This window comes from Nycticebus coucang, chromosome 18, assembly GCF_027406575.1.
Source record: "Nycticebus coucang isolate mNycCou1 chromosome 18, mNycCou1.pri, whole genome shotgun sequence".
NCBI classification, from domain to species: domain Eukaryota; kingdom Metazoa; phylum Chordata; class Mammalia; order Primates; family Lorisidae; genus Nycticebus; species Nycticebus coucang.
Genome location: NC_069797.1, coordinates 77,984,935 through 78,000,672, shown reverse-complemented (window position 1 = coordinate 78,000,672; position 15,738 = coordinate 77,984,935). Strand labels below are relative to the sequence as shown.

Sequence of the window (15,738 nt, the reverse complement as noted above, 5' to 3'; positions counted from 1 at the left end):
GGGGTGAGGCACGTCCCAGACAGAGCCAGAGAGCAGCTGCAGGCAAAAAGCAGGGAAGCAGGGGTGGCCAGGTTACCAAGCCCCGGGAACAGGCCAGGGGAGGAGAGCTTTTGGTGTGTTAATGGGGAGCCCACGCTGCCAAGGAGAACTGCAAGACCAGTTCTGAGCACCCTGGATCCTTTTCCTGCCCTCCCACGACACTGCCACAGGGAGACTGGGCTGGCCTTGTCCGGGGGGCTGTGGGGCTCTGAGGGGCTTCAAACAGGGCAGAAGCACGACCCGGTTCAGGTTAGGGTGTGGCTGGCTCTGGCCCATGGAGTCCTGGCACTGAAAGTGACACTGTCCCCTGCTTGTGTGTGTTTAGTGCCCTGGGGGGAGACGCCTGGCTTCCCTTGATTCTCTGAGAGGATGGTGGGCAGTGAGCTGGAACCTGCCACTCTGTGAGATGGGGGGATGGGGAGGCCCACTGCTGGGATATGAGAATTGGGAAAGGAAGACCCAGGCCTGCCTGGGAACAGTGAGTCCTGCACCTTGGAAACCACCTGCGCCAGCTTGAATCGCATCCCCTGAATATTCACGTCCACCTGAAACCTGTGAACACGGCCTTGTTTGGAAATAGGAGATTTGCAGACATCACGAGCTAAGATGAAGTCGGAGTGGGTTAAGATGGCGCTATGTCCCACATGCCCGGTGTCCTAAGAGGAAGGAAATCTGGATAGGAACATGAGAGAGCACCGCGTGAAGGCAGAGGTAAGCACGTGGGTGGGGGGTTGCACAAGCTCAGGAGCGCCAAGGATTCCCAGGGCCCACAGGAGCTGGAAGAGGCAGAAGGGGTGCCCCAAAAGCCTTCAGAAGGAGCACCTTGACACTGGGTTTCTGTTTCCAAAACATGAGAATCGATTCCCACTGCTTTGAAGTCTCACAGTTGAAGCAACCTCCGACCTCTGGCTTTGGGCCTGATAGGGGATGACCTGGTTTGACCCCTGAGTTGAGGGTGGTGGGGGGCGGCAGTCTTACCTCTGTGGAGCTGAGGAGGCTGCTGTCACTGTCATCCCGTGGGCAGATGGCTCGCATGCGCACCAGCCGCTGCTTCCCCCTCGGACAGGGCTCCCTGGCCCCAGCTTCCTGCTTGGGCTGCCAGAGATGCCAGCCGGGGTTAGTTCAGGCTCCCAGTGGATACCTGTGGGTTTCTTCCAACTCATGGCCACCCCTCCCCCCTCCCCCAGGGAGATTTTCTCTCCTCAGCTTCCAGGTAAAGCCATTAAGACCTTGTCCTCTGGGTGAGGACCCAGGAGACCACAGGGCACCACCCCCTCGAGAGCACATGTGGGTCCCCAGCTCTGGAGCTAACATATAAGATGCACGCACCCTCCGCATGGACAATCAGACGGGAACAGAACACGTGAAGAAGGAAACAGAGGTCGTGCGGCACCCATGCTCAGAGGGAGCACAGCTTGCCTTCCTGCGCCTGTCCCTCCCTGCACACGTGTCTTCCCTCAGCTGCAGTGGGCAACGGGTTGTGCCAGGAGGCCTGGGTGGACCCTGCCTAGGGCAGGAGGTTCCGACGGGACCTCCCACCCAGGCTGGGCGGGCTGCCAGCCCATTAGTAGAAGTTTCCTGATAATTTTGGCTCTTTGAGAACGTGACTCCCCCTCTCACACGTGCATCTACTGTCCACCTCGAGGACGTCTGACTTTTGAATGTTTCAGGAATGCATCACATACACCAGCAAACGGCTGCCCAGGGACAGTTTCATTCACAGCTTTCTCCACTGATGGCCACACTTGACAGGTTTCAGAACCTTCTCCTATGCTCCCCCTTCCAGGACACGGGTGATTTCGTCCAGGCCAGTGGTTCTCAACCTTCCTAACGCTGCAACTCTTTAATACAGTTCCTCACATTGTGGTGACCCCCAACCATAACATTATTTTCGGATAGAGGAGCTGTGTCTCAGTTCCTAAGACCATGGGAAATATGTGTTTTCCGATAGTCTTAGGCAACCCCTGTGAAAGGGTCGTTTGACCCCCAAAGGGATTGCAACCCACAGGTTGAGAACCTCTGGTCTAGGCAATATTGTTACCGAGGACTCAGAAGCAGACTCTGCTTGTCCAGTTGTGAGTCTTTAAGACTTCCCGGCACCGTCCACTCATGGGAGCCAGTGTGAGGGCCCCAGTCAGGCCCAGGCAAGTCTGAATGGCTCTTCAGTGGCCCTATGCGGGTCCTCCCCCTCACTCCCACCGCTCTGCCTCCCCTCGGAGCTGCAGGAACCACTCACCCCGTCTGGAGGCTGCTGCGCCTGCAGCTGGCGGAGCTGTGTGCGCAGCTCATAGACCTGGTCCGTCAGCTCAAACACCTTCCTGCGCAGGGCGTCTTTCTCGCTCAGGCTCTGGGAAATCTCCCTCTGGGCACTGTCCCTGGCAGAATAGGCCTGCAGGCCAGGCCAGGACAGGGCTAAGGACCCTGCCAGTGCAGCAGGGGCTCAGCTAGAGAAGGGGCGGGCTGTTTCCTGTCTGAGTTCACCCAACACGCTGAGACCAGACGTGCCAGTCCATGTCCACATTGGCAGTTTCAATAGGACCTGGTCTTGGGGCACAAACTTTCTCAGTTTCAGGAACTGTTGCCAGGATCAAGAGCAGGGAAGATGACAGTGTGTCGGTGGACGACTGGGGTAAGGGAGTTAAGAAGCCTCGTGTGGACCCAGGAATGAGGCCCTGAAATCTGGCCCCAGCTGCCACTGAGGACAGGCTGCTGTGAGACAGTGGGTGGCAGGACTTCCCGGCTATAACTCTGCAATGGACTCGTCTCCTCTCCCTGAGGCTCCCTCCCGCCACCGTCCTCTCCCGGTCACCTGGTCTCGCTCCTTTTGCAGCTCGGACACCTGGCTCTGCAGAGCACTTGTCTTGTCCTTATAGAGCTGGCAGTCCATCTGGGTCTTCTGGAACTGCAGCATGGTCTGCTCCTTCTCTTCCCAGTACTGGACAGAGGGAGAGTTCTGTCAGAGGGTCTGGGCCCCGGGGCATGAGGGAGCAGGGGGATGGAAGGAGGCGGTTCTCGGGGGTGAAGGAGGGTGCCATCAGGCCTGTCTCTTGAGCGGGAGATTTCAAGGCACAGGCAGAGAGTGGCTATGCTGATGACATTGGGATTAACTGTCAGTGTGTGTCCGTGTGCTGCACACACGGTTGTGTATACCAGTACTCCCCCTCTTCCCTTCTACCATCTCCTTTCTGCCCCTTTTCTCCTTGACTGAATCCCTGGCTCTCACTGGGGTGACCTGTCTGCTGACCATGACCTCTGGTCTGGCATAAATCAGCAAATAATCAACAAAGTTATTTAAGCTCATTGTGGATTAGAGAATAGTGTTCCTCACAAATGTAGCCCCTGCTCCCAAGACAAGCTGCGAGGGCTCTCGAGGAGGAAGGGGCCATCAAGCCACCTGCTTGCGCTGCCTCTCCGCGGCCACAGCCCGCACCCGCAGGGAGTGGATGCGGTCCACCAGCTCCTGCCTGCTCTCCAGGGCCTCGTCCAGGTGCTGCTCCAGGATGTCCTTCTCCGCCTGGGGAAAAGGGGGTCTGCTCAGGGATGATGCCTCCCCCCGCCACGCTGGGGCAGCAGGAGACCTGGAGGCTGGGCGTGTGGACAGATGTGGCCTCAGCACGGCACAGGAGGCAGGGAAAACAGCCCGGAGAAACCAGTGGTGGTAAATGGGAAAAGATGCATTTTGGTTCTCATTACAGCCAAGGAGACAGAAAGTAAAGGAAGCCGAAAGCCCCTTAGGATAACAAGTCCTCCTCGAGCCATTTCAGCATCCCCCTTCAACAGATCTCCCAGAGAGGGCAAAACCAACACATGGGTCACCTCTCCCCTGATCCCTACCCAGCCGCGAGGGGCTGGTGCCCAGTGGGTGTTTTCTGCCAGAACGCCTCTGTAAGGGGAGCTTATTTATGTAAAGGTGCTGAAGAGGGGAAGCAGAGGGTTTGCACCATCCCAGGGCTTGGACGGGGCTACTCCTCTGCTCCCAGTAGCGCCCCACCCTCCAGCCACCAGGGCAGGAGGGCAGAAAGGTTTCTCTGGTCCTTAAAGCTAATGCCCTGTGACTTAATCCCAGTCCACTCCAAAGCAAAATGACCTTGCAAATCAACAGAGGGGAAGGGGACCTTCTAATGCACACTCCCAGCTGTTAATTCTACCAAGGCTGGGGGCTGGGGATAGGGAAGGAAGCAGACAGGAAATGGTGGAAATGGGTCACTTCTCTGTCCTCGGCCTCACCTTCACAGACCACCAGCCACACCCCCCACCCACCGGCTGATGCTGGGGACAGGCCCGCCAAGTGCCCGGGGAAGGGACCCACCAGGCTGAAGGTCAGCGAGCGGAGCTTCTCATTTTCCTCCTTCAGCCGGCTTAGCTCCTCGTCCCCAGGCACCAGGTCACTCGCCATCTTCAGAGACCTCTCTTCAAATTCCAGCTCACAGGAAGAAACCATGTCTGCTCGCTGCAACTCCTGCTTCATCAGATACAGCTGACAGGAGAAAGCAGGGATGCGTCTGTTCCAGATGGGAAGCCACCGGGTTCTCAGCCTGCCTCTTTTTTTTTTTTTTTTTGGTAGAGACAGAGTCTCACTGTACCGCCCTCGGGTAGAGTGCCGTGGCGTCACACGGCTCACAGCAACCTCTAACTCTTGGGCTTACGCGATTCTCTTGCCTCAGCCTTCCGAGCAGCTGGGACTACAGGCGCCCGCCACAACACCCGGCTATTTTTTGGTTGCAGTTTGGCCGGGGCTGGGTTTGAACCCGCCACCCTGGGCATATGGGGCCGGCGCCCTACTCACTGAGCCACAGGCGCCGCCCTCAGCCTGCCTCTTAACAGCCGTGCTCTCTGGACTCACGGAGTCCAGGCTTCCTGCCCTGAGATTTTTTTTTTTTTTTTTTTTTTGTAGAGACAGAGTCTCACTTTATGGCCCTCAGTAGAGTGCCGTAGCCTCACACAGCTCACAGCAACCTCCAGCTCCTGGGCTTAAGCGATTCTCTTGCCTCAGCCTCCCGAGTGGCTGGGACTACAGGCGCCCGCCACAACGCCCAGCTATTTTTTGGTTGCAGTTTGGCCGGGGCCGGGTTTGAACCCACCACCCTCGGTATATGGGGCCGGCGCCTTACCGACTGAGCCACAGGCACAGCCCCCTGCCCTGAGATTTTAAACTTTGTTCAGGCCAGGCGCGGTGGCTCACGCCTGTAATCCTAGCACTCTGGGAGGCTGAGGTGGGTGGATTGCCTGAGATCATGGGTTCAAGACCAGCCCAATCAAGAGCAAGACCCCATCTCTAAAAAGTAGCTGGGCATTGTGGCAGGCGCCTGTAGTCCCAGCTACTTGGGAGGCTGAGGCAGGAGAATTGCTTGAGCCCAAGAATGAGGTTGCTGTGAGCTGTGATGCCACAGCACTTTTTCGAGGGCAACATAGTGAGACTCTGTCTCAAAATAAAAGAACATTTACAGGGTGGTGCTTGTGGCTCAAGGAGTAGGGCGCCAGCCTCATATACCGGAGGTGGTGGGTTCAAACCCAGCCCCAGCCAAAAACTGCAACAACAATAACAAAACATAAAATAATAAAAATATTTATTTAAGGGCAGCGCCTGTGGCTCAGTGAGCAGGGTGCCGGCCCCATATACCGATAGTGGTGGGTTCAAACCCAGCCCCGGCCAAACTGCAACAAAAAAAATAGCCAGGCGTTGTGGCAGGTGCCTATAGTCCCAGCTACTGGGGAGGCTGAGGCAAGAGAATCGCCTAAAACCCAGGAGTTGGAGGTTGCTGTGAGCTGTGATGTCATAGTACTCTATCAAGGGTGATAAAGTGAGACTCTGTCTAAAAAAAAAAAAAAAATTTCTTTATAAAAGAACACTTACAAATCAATAAAAAGTCATTATCTACAACCAAAGAATGAGTAGAAGACATTGTTAGGGTGTCAGAGGTGGAGCCTGATAAACCTCCTGTTCTCCCCACCTGTCCTGAAGAGCAGGACAAAGGAAGATGGCAGTGATGGACTGTCCCACGTCACTGCCAGAGCTGGGCGTGGGCCGCAGGCAGGTCTATAAGACAGAGCCTAGAACAGCCAGACCTGCCCCAGATGTTGGGGAGGCAGGCAGTTCACAGGCAGGCCAGCCAGCCCACGGTGGTTACAGGCCAGTCCCACCTGCTACGCAGAGGATGGGCTTCGGGGGTGCCTCAGCCAGGGCTCTGGGGCTGGACAAGGAAGAGGGGCAGGGAGCTCTAGTGGACCGAACAGGACCAGCTAGTGCAAAGGCCCCAGGGCAGATGTGTGGCCTACCTCCTCCTGCAGGCTGCGGCAGCGCGTGGTGGCCAGCTCCTTCTCCTGCAGTGCGTTGCTGTAGTGCAATGAGAGCGTGAGCATCTCATCCTTCAGCCGCAGCACCTCGTGGAAGTGCGCGCTGACCTCCCGCTTCATGCGACTGTGGTCAGCCTCCAGCTGGGGCAGGCCCTGGGCACGGGCCTCCGCCTGGTCCAGACGCTCCTGCAACAGCTGGCACCGCTGAAGCAGCGCCTCCTTCTGCCCCTTCTCCTGGCTCAGCTCCTCCTGCAGGCTGCCGATGGCCCCAGCCAGGCACTCAGTCAGCTTGGATGTCTCCATGAGGCCTGTGGCAAGGGTGTGGGGGCTGAGGCCTGCGGGGTCTTCACATCCTTCACTCCGACTCCCAGGCAGGGCCCCAGCCCTAATCTGTGATCTCCCTAAAGGCTTCTGGGCCTCAACCAGACTTGGCATTTTGGTTAAATAGACAGCAGGACTCAAGATTCTGGCACAAGAATCAGCAGCTCTGGCCTCCCCCTGAGAGCCTGCTGTTGAGATACACCGACCCTTGTCAGCTAAGATGTGCTCACAGCTAACTCACTTTAATGTCATCACAAGAAAAACATAAGAATTTGCCTAACAGAACTCTAAACAATGTAAATATGTACTGTTCAGCCAAACAGAAAAAAATTGTTTATTATCCAGCTTTCAGTTATGTGAGTCTTCCTCCTTTGAATAGCTAAACTTTCAACAGCTCCTTCAGCAAAGCCCCAAATCACTCAGTTAATGGAATGGCCTTGTCTCCCACCCAGCAGGAGTAAGCGTGAATAAGCCTTCACTCAGACACACAGCAAACACACAGAAGGCTTTGTGTCCCTCCACCCTCTGCGGGCCTCTCTGTCCCCTCCCAAGAGCTGGCGCGGGGTTGCCCTGGCAAGTCCCAGATGTGGAATCTGCACCCCAGGAGTCTCCACTTGGAGCTGGGTAAGAGGGACAGACCTTTCAGGGCCCAAGGCTGAGAGGCTCCTTACCTCACCCCCAACATGTGTGGGGGTCTCTTCACAGAGTACGGGGGACCCAGGGATAGGGACCTCAGCCTGCAGGGAGCACGTCCTGCTGGGGGATACCAGGAGCCAAGGCCGACTCTTAGTTGAAGGCAGAGCTCTTACCACTGAAGGTGCTGGAGTCCACGCCAGGCTGGAGCCCGGTGATGAGGGTGTAGACGTCGGGGTTGTGGAACTTCAGGCTCTCCAGGAAGGCAATGGCCCCGTTCTTCCCTCGGGTCTTCAGCAGATCCAGCAAGTGCCCTGGGGACAGAGAATCCTCTTCTAGTTGCCAAGCTGTCCTCACCCCCTGGCACATCTAGGGAGGGAGGTGAAGCAGTATCTGGGATCTACGGGGTTGGATGACCCCTCACTGCTCACGTAGGTTCCCTTAAGTCTTGTGGCCCCAGCCAGAATGAGAAGGGCAAGCCTGGGACCAGGACCCAGTGCTCTGCCGAGGCCTGGGCGTGCAGGACGGGAGCAGAGGCACCGCCCCGCTGCAATGCTCTCAGACCTGTGTGTGGACAAACAGCAGCGTCCCGGGCCCCAGGGACGCATCCAGAGCCCTTCCAATCCCAGGGCCCAGATCCCATCACTCTCAGCTGGGATGAAACCTGTCCCAGATTTGAGGTTTGTAGGGCCGATGTGCACAGACGCAGTGTTAACAGCTGATACCTGTCACCTGCTTTCTGTGGCCCAGGTCTTGCAGTGATTGTTTTATAAAAAGTAACTCATTTAATTCTCCTAACAACCTTATATGGTAAACCCATTAGCATCCCCATTTTTGAATGAATAAACACAGCTAGTCAGACCATCATAACTGATTCCAAAGATATCTGTGGTGGTTTGAATGGCCCCACCTCTCTAAAAAGATAAGTCCACCCAGAACCTGTCAATGGCACCTTTGGAGAAAGGATCCTTTCAGATGTAGTTAAGTGAAAGATCTTGAGAAAAGAGAGATGATCCTAAATATCCAGGTGACAAGCGCTTGTATAAGAGGCAGAAGACCAGAAGAGACCCAGGTGAAGGCAGGCAGCGGTGGGAGCAATGCTGCCCGAGCCCTGGGCCCCCAGAAGCTGCAAGGTGGAAGGATTCTCGCTGGAGCCATGAGGGGGCAGGGCCCTGCAGACACCTGGATTGCAAACTCTCAGACCCCAGAACTGTGAGAGGACACGTTTCGGTCATGGTGCTGCTCCCTGACACCCTGGGCTCCCTACCCTCACGCAGGAGGCCAGGAGCCGGGGCCCGGGCAGCCGCGCTCACCGACTCTCATGGCGCTGTTGGTGAGCTGGGCACTGTGCAGCACCTCCTCCTCGTCCAGCTGGCCCAGCACCCTTGCCTGGCGCAGGTAGGGCGTGAGACGGCTGGGGCACACGCTGCGCACAATCTTGCAGCGGTGGCCCTCCATCATCTCCCACAGTGTCTCCTCGTCCAGCGCCATCAGCGTGGAGTCCCTGCGGCCTAGTTCTGTCATGACGTTGCTGGGAACCCTGCATGCGAGGCAAAGGGGTGGGATCAATGACACAGCTGCTGGAGCCAGGGAGCACTTTCCACACACACCCCCGCATGCACTGTCCTCTCTCCACGTCCTGCCTGGACCTGGTGTCCTGTGGCCAGTGGGGTGGAGGACGGGGGAACACCCATTCTTGGATCAATGCCAGATGGATTCTCCCCATCAGAGCAAACAGCAAGGCTCTGCGTGGGGCGTGGCCTTCTGCATGTCTTAGAGGTCTGTCATACTGACACATGCAGCAAGATCACACATGCTCCTTTTGCAACCGTGTACTAAACTCGGTTACATGAGTAAAGCACAGGGGCGTATCAGCGCCTCTGTGGAAGAACATCAGCTCATGTCTAATCTTTCTCCATCGCATAGCGCTGAAGCCACCACCTCGTGAATCTCTTGGGCACAGCTGGGGGCGTTTCTGTCAGACCTACGAAATCCCGTGATCTGATTCTTTTACTTGGAATGGCAGGCTAGGCCGGCTGGAGTTGGGGTCCTCTTAAAAAGGTCTATACACGGGCGGCCCCTGTGGCTCAAGGAGTAGGGCGCCGGTCCCATATGCCAGAGGTGGCCGGTTCAAACCCAGCCCCGGCCAAAAACCACAAAAAAAAAAAAAAGGTCTATACACTAAAGATGCTTAGAAATGTTGAGAGCAAATTAACACTTATCTAAAATAATGATTGGAAAGTCCGTCCTCAAGGCCGGCCCCACCATCCAGCCAGGGGGCCTGGGCTCCCTGAGTACTCACTGAGAGGCTCAGATTCGTTTTTTGTAGGAGCTCCCTGCGGCAGGGTGGGACCCGCTGGCTCCTCTGCTGGGACAGTCTCCAAAGTCTGGGGCAGGTGTGGTGCCAGCTCCTCCTGCAGGCTGCTGGGGCGGGGGGTGGACAAAACTGAAGCCTCACTGGTGCCAAGATGACCTGACAGCTATTTCTAGCCATGCAACTTGCTCCAAAACGCAGAGTTTGGTTGCCAAAGACAAATGCAAGGTAGAAAAGAAGAAGACAGACTCTGATCCAGGAAATGACTCCACAGACCTTTGAGCCCTGCTGTTTTCTCGGAAACTATAGAAACTTCTTTAGTACTTGGAGGAAGAACTGAACTAGTGTGAACCAGAACAGCAAAGAGAGTTGGCAGGCAGAACAGTCACTCAGAATGTCCACAATCCCATGTGGGGCTCAGCACGGGGCCAGACCCCACTGATACTCTTCCTCTAACCTCCACCCAGAGAAACGACCTTCTCGAAAGGGACATGGTTGGGCAAAGGGCTGGTGGGGGGGGGATGGGGAGAGGGGAAAGCAGCCCCAGAGTGGCAGTTCTGCTGTGGTGTCACATCCCATTGCTGTTTCTTCTGGGGAACAGGTGACTGATGGCCTTATCTGGGGCTGGGGCTTGTGGTGATGTCACCAAGTTGAGGTCATCAGGGTGGGCCCCAGTCCAGTGACCGGTGTCTTTATCAGAAGAGGCGAGACATAGATGTGCAGGGTGAACATGAGATGACAGAGGCAGAGACGGGGGTGACACGGCCACAAGCCGAGGAAGGCTGAGCGCTGGTGGCGACACCAGAAACTCAGAGGGAGGCATGAAGCTGACCCCCCTCCCGTGGGGTGTGTGGCTGACACCTCCAGAACTGTGAGTCAATAAACTTCTGTTGTATTGAGCACCCAGTTGGAGGTAACTTATTGTGACAGCCACAGGAAACTAGTACAAGGGGAGTGGAAACTGGCCCAAGTCCTGGAGTGCCCGCCCAGCTCCAGGGATGTGTGTCGGCAGCACACATCAACAGAAGGCTCCCGAGCTCCCGGAACCTCTACCCTGTGTCAGGATCAGCTATGGAATCTATGGAGCTCAGGGCAAAATGGAAATATCATGCATTTGTTTCAGAAAAAGTATTCGGAATTTCAAGTCAGCAGGGGCAGAACAAGAAACCAAGCTCAGGGCCTTGGGCACAGGTGTACACCCACAACCCCCGCTGGACTCTGCATAGCCGAGGGGTCCCCAGACCCCCACAGCTGGAGGGTGGTAGCTGAGGGGTGCAGGATGGTTCCTTCAGAGGTGATGGAATGTCCCAAAGTTGACTGGTGATGTTTGCACATGTGGGAATACACAAAGCTGCCTTAGGAGGAAAATGATATGCAGGTGAATTACATCTCCACAAAGGTGTTCAGTAAAAGAGGCTCTCACAGCTGCTGCCTCCCCCTCCGTCCCATCTGTGCTAGGAGGGAGAAGGAGGGAGTGAGGAGGTCCCTATGGTGACCTGCCTTCCCCTGTGGCTGTGCACAATGCATGGGGCACCAGCCTCCTTTTCCTTGCCTTTCTCTTATAGTGTGGGCTGGGTCTCCACCTCAGTCAGGCCCCTGACTGTCCAGCGCCCCCACCCCAGGCTGGGCTCCCCATGCAGGAGTGTGTGTCCGGGTGTGTCCCTGCAGCTCCTCGTTCCAGAATCCCTGCTCATCTCAGCTGACCTCTGTGGCACCCCAGGAATGCCTCTGACTCGTGCGGAGGCATCTGGGGATCCCATAGCACCCTCAAAGATGACCACACAAGTGCAGCCACCCCCATCATGGCAAGCACAGAGGCTCTGGGTCAACTCCAGCCTGTGATATCGGTGTAGATGGCAAAGGAGCCAAGGCCACAGACTCACACAATCCCTCTCCCCCACTTCTTGGAAAAATGAACCCCAAATTACTTTTTCAAAATGAAAACAATTAAGCTGTAGTCACAAAACGAGGAGAGCAACTTTCTGTCACAAACTCTGAAAATTGGCAGACAAGGCCTGACACACATACAGTGGGGCCAAGGGGCAAGCGGAGGTAAGGCGGATGGAGGGTCCTCCTGTCTGGGCATCTGAAGAGAAACCACTCTGGGCAGGATCTGGGGAAGCCAAAGAAAACACCCCAGACCCCCCACAGCTTCCAACAGTGGGGCCTGTCCAGGGGGAGCCCTGAGCTCTGTTTCAGGACAGGCCCAGGCCCTGCTGCCCTCGGCCCTGCAGGATGACCTTATGCATCTGTTATGCTCCATTCCTAGTGGGAATTTGGAGATTCTCTACCTTGACTAAGTAAGAAATAACGTGAGCAATGGAAACCAGGGAGGCAGGTGAGGGTGGGGGTGGGAGAAAAGGTGTCATCCCACCCTGAATGCTGGGCACCATCCCACTGTTTCATAGTTTCTTATCTTAATCTTCATGGGGATTGACAGTCGTTTCATTTTTAACATTGGGTGTTTGATTATGGAAGTGATAGTTCTTACAGCTCAGATTAAAATTTTACATTAAGTCATGTAGAATATGACCCTGTCTTTATGAAACGTTGCCCCTCAAGCTGCATGTCTATCCATCCATCCAAGTTGTCCATTTGTCTGTCCCACCCAGCTGTCATTCTGTGGGTGGGTGCGTGTGCGAGCCAGAGAGAGGAAGGTGAAAGAGGAGAGAGCCAGGAGAGAATGAGGCTCCGGAATGGAATGCCGTTCACATGCTGATTATCTGTGGCGGTAGTTTTTTTTTTTTTTTTTTTGTAGAGACAGAGTCTCACTTTATGGCCCTCGGTAGAGTGCCGTGGCATCACACAGCTCACAGCAACCTCCAACTCCTGGGCTTAAGCGATTCTCTTGCCTCAGCCTCCCGAGTAGCTGGGACTACAGGAGCCCGCCACAACGCCTGGCTATTTTTCAGTTGCAGTTCAGCCGAGGCCGGGTTTGAACCCGTTGCCCTCGGTATATGGGGCTGGCGCCTTACCGACTGAGCCACAGGCGCCGCCCCAGTTTTTTTTTTTTTTTTTTTTAGAGACAGAGTCTCATTTTGTCGCCCTTGATAGAGTGCTGTGGCATCACAGCTCACAGCAACCTCCAACTCCTAGCCTTAGGCAATTCTCTTGCCTCAGCTTCTTGAGTAGCTAGAACTACAGGTGCCCGCCACAACGCCCGGCTATTTTTTTGTTGCAGTTTGGCCGGGGCCGGGTTTGAACCCACCACCCTCGGTATATGGGGCCGGTGCCTTACTGACTGAGCCACAGGCACTGCCCTGTGGTGGTAGTTTTTTTTTTTTTTTGTAGAGACAGAGTCTCACTTTATGGCCCTCGGTAGAGTGCCGTGGCCTCACACAGCTCACAGCAACCTCCAACTCCTGGGCTTAAGCGATTCTCTTGCCTCAGCCTCCCGAGTAGCTGGGACTACAGGCGCCCGCCACAACGCCCGGCTATTTTCTGGTTGCAGTTTGGCCGGGGCCGGGTTTGAACCCGTCACCCTCGGTATATGGGGCTGGTGCCTTACCGACTGAGACACAGGTGCTGCCCTGTGGTGGTAGTTTTTAAGAAAACTTGCTTTCTTCTTTTTCGGCATTGCTTAGACTTGATAGAATGAGACTGTATGGTTTCAATAAAACCTATAAAGTCATTACTTCAGAAAATAAAGTTAATCCAGTTGATCAAACGGAAGGAAATGGGCCACATCCTAGAAGTGTTCCCCATGGATGAGATGCCTGCGGATGGCTCTGGCTCGTGCCTCTCATCCCTGTGTGATGGCCCTCAGTCGCCCTTTCTCTCTACAAACTGACTCGGTTTAGGGATAAATCATCTCGGGGATGGAAGCCATAGGCACCCAAAGACCTGGCTCTTGCAGCCCCAGAGATGCCAACAGAGGCCTCTCTCCTGAGCTCCTCCCAGGGCTGGTGCGTCGGGGAGGGCCAACCAGGGGTGACGGTGCTGGCTGAAGTGGGGAGTGTTCTGGAGTAGCCACAGGAAGTGGGGAGGGAGATTTGGGTGGACTACTATTGCATTGGTCGGGAAGATAATGGTTCCCTACTCTCGGGGCAGGATTTCTTTTCTTTCCTTTCCTTTTCTTTCTTTCTTTCTTTCTTTTTTTTTTTTTTTTGAGACAGAGTCTCACTCTGTCACCCTGGGTAGAGTGCTGTAGTGTCACAGCTCACAGCAACTTCAAACTCTTGGGCTCAAGCAATCCTCTTGTCTTAGCCTCCTGAGTAGCTGGGAGTATAGACGTCCATTGCAACGCTCAGCTAGTTTTTCTATTTTTAGTAGGGAGAGGGTCTTGCTTTTGCTTAGGCTGGTCTCAAACTCCTGAGCTCAAATAATACACTTGCCTTGGCCTCCCAGAACACTAGGATTACAGGTGTGAGCCACCAGGCCTGGCCATGGCAGGATTTCTTAACTTTCCACCTACTGAAAGACAGTGGAGCACCTTTGTGAAACCCTTGTGTTCTCCTGAATCTCTCTGAAACCTCTGCTCCACACAGGTGCTGGCCTGGGCCTGGAGCTTCAAAGGCAGATGGGAAATACGGGTGTCCCTACACTGTGCCTCAGAGACGTTTCTTTGACCCTGTGAATAAGTTGGCACCAAAGAGCCAAAGACCCCAATGCTACAGAGTAAGGCACAGAGTTTCGATCTCTGCTGTCAGCAGAGTCATGCTGGTGCGCTGTCTGGTATTTCATCTTATTGAGGCTCCAAGAGGCCTCAGGGCCAGGCAGCAGCTGGAACTCTGGGCACAGCCTCCGCAGCAGCACAGGACTCCCGTGGGGGCCATGATAGCAACACCTCTGTTATGCTCCATGCCCCCCTCAAAGTGTCCCAGGGAGCCGGGCCAGCTTAGGCTAGAAGCTGCCTCTCCAGGGCAGCTACAGAGAGCTACTCCAGGGCCCACTAGACCCCACCGACAGGCTTCTGGGAGGCCTGGGGCCACCTGGGTTAGGACATAAGGGGGTGTAGCCAAGTAGAAGCCACTTTAGTCCATTCTGCCAGCAGCAAAGCAGCTTACACTACATCCCCAAGTGGCAATTAAACACGGGGGGACATGCACCTGTACACACATGTACCCACATGTACGAACACACACACACACACACACACACGTACACATGCACCCGCTCTGAGGGCAAGACGCCAAGCACAGGAAGGCACGAGTCAGGGCAAGGGCAGGGAAATTGAGGCCACAGATGAGGGGACAAGGCAGGTGGCCACCTGGTGGGGGAGGGGGGTGCAGCTCCAATCCCGGCCATAGTGCCATAGACACCTGGCTGCGCCCTCAGCACAAGAGCAGGTGTGGGTCCGGCTCACTCAATACCTGAACTGAGAACCCCCTGTGCCCTCCCTCTCAGCCCAGGGCAACAATGAGGGGGCAGGTTCCTTCCACTGCTCGGGCAGGCGGCTCTCAGGTGGTACTCAGCAGCCGGAGAATGATCCAGTAGCTTGACCAAGCAATAGGGCACTCAGCTTTCTGCTCTTCAGCCCACAAACCAGCCACCCTCACCCCTAATGGGGGACACCCCCCACCCCCAGGATAGCTCTCAGCCCCTCCTGACCTACTTGCCCTCCCGTCTGCTGACCTGCTCCCTCGGGCAGCCACACACACACTCACCTTCCTGGTCCCAGAGAAGTGAGGATCTGTGTGTCACAGTCTTGGGCTGAGCAGCAGTGGAGGAGCAGGTTTGACGGGCACGGCCCACAGAAGCAGTGGCTTATATGAGGCTTCCACGCACAGTGACGCACCAGTCGTCCCTGAGGCCAGTGAGAGCCTTAGGAGTGTCCATGCTCTGGCCAACCCACAGAGGGTGGCGACTGAGGGGAGGCTTTCAGGTAGGGGAGGATCCTCGCTCCTCCGTGGACAGTCAGCTCAGTTCATCATCATTCCTACCCTTGGAAAGGTATAACGATAAATTCTGGGGCCCTTCTTGGTCCTCATGACTGATTACGGGAAGTGTCTGAGTAACACCATGGAGCTAAAATCAACATTTTGTAATTATTATTTGAATTTTGATGGAAGTCCTGGTCCTCCCATGTTGCGACAGATCTGGAATCTGGCCACTCCTTGCCATCTGCGTGGACTCCTGCAGTGGGCCCTGCTACCCTCCTCCCAGGCCCCGAGCACCTGGGGCAGGCAGAGGGAAGG

General features: G+C 55.5%; 1 protein-coding gene across 8 annotated transcripts in view; it reads right to left on the bottom strand.

Moving 5' to 3' along the window:
• The window catches only part of CARD14 (caspase recruitment domain family member 14), a 28,333-nt gene extending 13,027 nt beyond the window's left edge, over positions 1–15,306 (bottom strand). For 2 of the 8 annotated variants that reach the window (XM_053567860.1, XM_053567859.1), the window contains exons 1-10: positions 9,590–10,019; positions 8,601–8,827; positions 7,464–7,601; positions 6,316–6,641; positions 4,349–4,516; positions 3,434–3,553; positions 2,849–2,974; positions 2,276–2,428; positions 1,018–1,134; positions 585–695 (exon numbers count right to left, since the gene is read on the bottom strand). In XM_053567860.1, coding sequence (XP_053423835.1) covers positions 585–695; positions 1,018–1,134; positions 2,276–2,428; positions 2,849–2,974; positions 3,434–3,553; positions 4,349–4,516; positions 6,316–6,641; positions 7,464–7,601; positions 8,601–8,811 — 1,470 coding nt within the window. In that variant the 5' untranslated portion in view covers positions 8,812–8,827; positions 9,590–10,019. Of the gene's footprint in view, positions 1–584; positions 696–1,017; positions 1,135–2,275; positions 2,429–2,848; positions 2,975–3,433; positions 3,554–4,348; positions 4,517–6,315; positions 6,642–7,463; positions 7,602–8,554; positions 8,828–9,589; positions 10,020–15,207 lie in introns of those variants that run through there. The other 6 variants (XM_053567854.1, XM_053567858.1, XM_053567855.1 and 3 more) reach the window with 5 other exon arrangements.
• Positions 15,307–15,738: the final 432 nt, after the last annotated feature.